This window comes from Amphimedon queenslandica, unplaced genomic scaffold, assembly GCF_000090795.2.
Source record: "Amphimedon queenslandica unplaced genomic scaffold, v1.1 AMPQUscaffold_13447, whole genome shotgun sequence".
Taxonomy (NCBI): Eukaryota; Metazoa; Porifera; class Demospongiae; order Haplosclerida; family Niphatidae; genus Amphimedon; species Amphimedon queenslandica.
In genome coordinates, this window is record NW_003546317.1 from 187,618 (window position 1) to 193,077 (window position 5,460).

Below are 5,460 nucleotides of genomic sequence, written 5' to 3' on the forward strand. Positions count from 1 at the left end.
GTCACGTATGAGAGGAATGGAAGCAATGGCATACATCACCATTACTAGTGGATCTCCCTGAGTAGTACCCTCACGAGATAGCAATGTATCACTCCCAATAAACAGATTACTCTCCAATCTATACAAGTTTATCAAAATTCTAGCTAAAGATGGACACAGATGGAGTATATTTCGTAGTGCCAGACTTCTGTTTAATGAGTTAAAAGCATTTGAGGCATCAATCAACAGTAAACCTTCCACTTCATCCGATTCCATGATCTTACGAATGGTATGAGCAATCGCCTCACAAGAGGAACTGACTCCAGTACACAGCTGAGAACACCCGGTCACATCAATAGTACAGGGACTTTGGCCCAATTTTTGAGCAACTTAAAAATTCATTAAAAAATCCAATTTTGATTGGAATCAGCTCAAACTTGATACACAACATAAAAACATGTATATGCATCAGAAAAAATTATAAAAATGGAGAATTCTCTCCTAGTCAATTTTGACAAAATACCCTGTGCTATAGTGCATGATCTTTTGGCCCATTTTGAGCAACTTTAAGTCACTATGCCAAGGTCCTTGTTTTGATAATTATTTTCATTCTATAGGTTAAATCATTCAGTGATGAGGAAGATGGCTCTAAAGTGTTACTGTATTCAAACGGAACAAAGAAAGTTGTGTCTCCTAATGGACTCACTTCAACCATGTACTTCTTCAATGGAGACATCAAGAGAACTCAGGAAGATGGAGACGTGGTAAGCTAGTACTAATTACATGTACATGTAAACTAAATCTACTATCTACTATACCTTATAGTGTGTGGCACATGTAACTTTTTGAGCTAATATTTACATGATTTTTTGAGGCTTTTTCTTCATGATTCAGTGAAACAGAATATAGTTTCAATGACGTTCTTTTATTTTTTGGTTCATTGTAGATTTATTATTATTCAAGCAGTCAAACTACTCATACCACGAAACCTGACGGGACTGAAATAATCAAATTTAAAAAGTAGGGGAAAGGAAAACAGGGAGTACACCATCTCCTTTATAACATGACAAATAAACACTTCCTTCTCTTCTCTTCATTAGCGGACAGTCAGAGACCCATCATCGAAACGGCTCCAAGGACATAGTATTTCCTGATGGTACGATCAGGCATGTGCTTCCCTCTGGAGAAGAGAAGATTAAATTCTCTGACGGCGTCACACAGAGAGTTCTAACTAATGGAGACAAGATCATTGACTTCCCTGATGGGCAGAGAGAAACCCACACATCACTATACAAAGTATGGATTCATTTTCTCATGTATGCATGTGCATGTATGTAGGCTCAAATACATATAATTATGTTGTATGCTTTTGCTAAAGGACCTTTTAAAGTTGAAATCCTCTTTTTTCAATGATACAGAGAAGAGAGTATCCTGATGGGACTGTGAAGACAGTGTATCAAGATGGCCGTCAGGAAACCCAGTATGCTAATGGAAGGCTAAGGATTAAGGATCCAGATGGGAGAGTTATTTTAGACAGACTACCTACAGTGTCTCCTCCTGTAAAAGCCACTCCTCATTTGTTCTCTCAACCTTCTTGAAGCTATGATGTCCTTATGATGTCTGTGACCAGTGTTTTTACATGCATCAATTATGAACAGTCTGGTGTTTCATTTAACCTTCTTCATTTACTTTCCATCTCTACTCCTTTTGTGTATTTTTATATAACATATAATGTGATCATGACAATAATTTATTCTCAAAAATATCAGTGGAGTAGTAGACATATCTTTTGAACTACCATGGGATACATAATTTGTCCAGGCAAAAATTGCCCAGGTTACTATGCACTGTAAAATTTCAATTGGAGGTCAGTTTGGTGTTTTTTTACTGGGTTTTTGTTTGTATCTATAATACACCTGGAAGTATAGAGCCAAAACAATTTTGTGCTTCTATTGTGCAATATCTACTGTGTATAAGATTAATTTATGTTCATGTATGCACTGAAATAAAACATGAGAGTTAATTCATAGATAGATAATAGACTAAATGAACATAGATATTAGAGTAAAATAAATGGCTAATTCATATAGCCACGCCCTCCTATTGTGCAATAGATGAATCTTATTTAATTTGCATGGCCACACGCAATTAATTGATAACACCATATCATCGTCCCATTATTATAGAGGTCACCTCTTTTAGATAGCAAAGTTTGTGTACACAGGGTACTTTTTCACTGCTGCTTCTTCAAATAACAATGGGATCTCTGCATCAGTTCTGCACCTGCTTTCTACTTCTGAGTGCTGTGCTTATCTACAGTGTAAGATGTGATCCTTTGACTGGGCTGTATGATATCCATCATGGTGATGAAAACCTTAAAAGAGATGCTAGGCAAGGCGATTGCACTTTTCCAACTCCTGTTTCTCCTGAATGCAATGGTACTACAATTTTATCACGTATCAGGGAAATACTTTACAGTAACACTACACTCACTGAAGCAGAACTAGATGCCATCGACACTAGACTATCTACATTCTGTGTTCCAGAATGCATTGATCCACTGGTATCCTATTACAGTAGTTGCAGCTTTTTTTCTGATACTCGAGACTACATAATACCAAATTTACGACAAGGGACTTGTGGTAAAGTAGGGAACGACTATTGTCAAGTTCGCTATCTGCGTCGCTATGCCGGTGATTATAATTATACTCAAAGGCTCATCGCAAATTGTCCTACCAGCAGCTATTCAGAATCAACAACTGATGGTGAAATTGATTGTACAACAGTTAATGATACCTGTAGTCAAATGTTAGCACACTATAATGCTAACATGGAATGCTGTGCTTCGCCTAGCCCGATAGGAATTATTGCAACCAGATGTGGTCTGACCACTACAGAGCCATGTGCATCAATACTAGATTCCGGCAGTAATGCTATTTTCCTTGGTTTTTTCCCAATAATGCTTGCTGTACTTGGAGTTTTGGTTTTTTGAAGGTGGTCTCATCATCACGTAGACGTGCATGTACAGAACTTATTTGAACACTTGCAAATTAATGTAAAATATTGTAGCATAGTTTTAACTCTCAGGCTGTACACTATAACTAGCTATATATACTTTTTTCCACTAATAGAGATATAGTAGTACATTGTAGTAGTTTCTTATGCTATTGTTTCATATAATCTTAACTAATTATAACAATTGTACCATGGCAACAAAAAACTGAGAGTTTGGACAGTAATTGATGCATGCAGAAGTATGTGTGTAAAGTCCAGAATTAGTAATAAGTAAATTATAATAATAATTAAATCATAAACACTACACATGCGGTGTATCAGTAGTAACGTATTATCATGCTTGTGCAATCAGCACTATGCAGCAATACATATACTGCACTTTTCAGTCATTTAGGCTCATGCACATTATGCTCATGCACTAATGCTTAATTTATTTGATGCAGCCGTTGCTCATAAAATCTGATTATTCTAGTACATACATTATGCTTGATGCATGATCTAAATGTACAGCACAAGTGAATTGATAGCCACAAATTTCATTGATCTAGGCTAAATCTAAACAAGTGTAACAGGGTAAAAAATATTCCTATAATTGATTTCACCACCTTGCAAGTACAACTTGGTCATTATTAAGACTTAGAGAGGTTCTCTCTACCTTATAATGCTTCTAAAGAAGTCTTTAGACAGTATCTCTATGCTCTCTTGCTGTTAGAAAGCTCTTAACTTTGTTCCATGTGTAAGCCGCCATTTTGTTTGCCGTGACCACACCCACTCACGTAAAGGAGCGTGGGCGGGTAGTTGCTAAGGCTTGTTATTTCTCCAATACAACGTGTATAGAAGAAATGTAAGTGTGGACATCTGACCATAATTGACAAAAGGTACCTTATGGCTGATTTTAAAATTCATCATTATAATGAAAAATATTAACTTGTGAGTGCTCTGTTGGACATTTATTGTGTTTGAAAGTTTCATAGTAACTTTTTACATCCTCTGGAGTAATTTTATGAGAAATGGAGCTCAGGAAGTTCGATTTTTTGGCTATAAAGACCACTTTCACTACCCACCATAAGGTACCTTTTGTCAGTTATGGTCACAGTCGTTAAAAATGTAATGAATTCTAGTGGTGGGCGATATATTGATATTTTATCGATACAAACGATATTTTACGGTATCGATTCGTATTGGTATCGAAATTTTGAAGGAATCTGGATCGATACGTTGACTACGCCCATTTATTATGGTTAAATAATATTAATAATGAAAATTTTAAGTTAATGACGTATAATACACACACGTGGATACACGTGCATGAAAACATCGATGAAAACAGTCAATAATAAGGGGTGTGACTCCATAGGTGTGGTCTAAATATCGTATCAAAACTGTATCGATACTCTCAATATGAGCTGATATCGATCGGTATCGTATCGAATCCATTTTGGCCAGTATCGCCCACCACTAATGAATTCCGTCCCTTTCGAGTCCGTGCGCGTCCGTCCGTCCGTCCGCTTTTGAGACCCTACCCTCATTATAGTAATTGGAGTGGCCTTGATGCCGGATATTTTGTAGTGGTGGGCGATATATCAATATTTTATCGATACAAACGATATTTTACGGTATCGATTCGTATCGGTATCGAAATTTTGAAGGAATCTGGATCGATACATTGACCACGCCCATTTATTATGGTTAAATAATATTAATAATGAAAATTTTAATAAGTTAATGACGTATAATACACACACGTGAATACACGTGCATGAAAACATCGATGAAAACAGTCAATAATAAGGGGTGTGACTCCATAGGTGTGGTCTAGATATTGTATCAAAACTGTATCGATACTCTCGATATGAGCATAGATATTATAGACTACGTAACCGGGATTGGAAACAGATCACGTGATCCCATTCAAATCAATGTAACTATTCAGGTACACAGCCTACCCGCAACCGTCCAAAACCGGAAAGGATTTGTTTGCAAAGGATGTGGGCGTTGCTCTTAAAGATGGCTGCTAATGAGGGCAAACAAAACTAGCTCCCTTACTTTCTCCTACTGCTCGAATGGAAGATAGCACTACTTGTAGGACAAACTTACTATGTATTGTTACATTTAATGTGAGTATATTTTTTGTGATTTGATTGAAATTATCATATTTGCTTTGAAAAAGATGGCGTCTTTGAATGACCTAGTCAACTTGACTGCTTCTTATCTGCCCTAGAATGCTTTGGACACTTGTGTTCCTATTGAATATTGATAAGTAAGTTATTTTCATATTTTATGGTCATAAAATCCACTTCATTTGAATAAAAAGACAAAATTGTTTCAAAGTTAAACTTAATTTTATTTAATCATCATCCATAAAATCTGTAATTATTTCAGTTTCAATGTCACTATACGTGTCACAATCAGATTCAGATGTGGTGTCAGATGTGGAGCCCTCTTCAATGACAGTTGTTATAGTTG

General features: G+C 36.3%; 1 protein-coding gene and 1 long non-coding RNA gene across 2 annotated transcripts; both read left to right on the forward strand.

The window, feature by feature from the left end:
- Positions 1-521: 521 nt before the first annotated feature.
- Positions 522-1,764, forward strand: LOC100637831 (centromere protein J-like). Its single transcript, XM_019995343.1, has 4 exons — positions 522-743; positions 926-999; positions 1,080-1,275; positions 1,398-1,764. The coding sequence occupies exons 1-4, from the start codon at positions 693-695 to the stop codon at positions 1,575-1,577; spliced, it is 501 nt and encodes a 166-aa protein (XP_019850902.1). The 5' UTR covers positions 522-692; the 3' UTR covers positions 1,578-1,764.
- A 3,006-nt stretch (positions 1,765-4,770) lies between these two features.
- Positions 4,771-5,460, forward strand: LOC109581315 (uncharacterized). Its single transcript, XR_002184585.1, has 3 exons — positions 4,771-5,111; positions 5,165-5,254; positions 5,377-5,460. It is a non-coding gene; the product is annotated as an uncharacterized LOC109581315 (long non-coding RNA).

Coding starts and splice junctions, on each gene's coding strand:
- LOC100637831 (XM_019995343.1), top strand. CDS start 693: ATGTACTTCTTCAATGGAGACATCAAGAGAACTCAGGAAGATGGAGAC. Junction 1,000..1,079: donor GAAATAATCAAATTTAAAAA/GTAGGGGAAAGG, acceptor TCTCTTCATTAG/CGGACAGTCAGAGACCCATC. Junction 1,276..1,397: donor CCCACACATCACTATACAAA/GTATGGATTCAT, acceptor TCAATGATACAG/AGAAGAGAGTATCCTGATGG.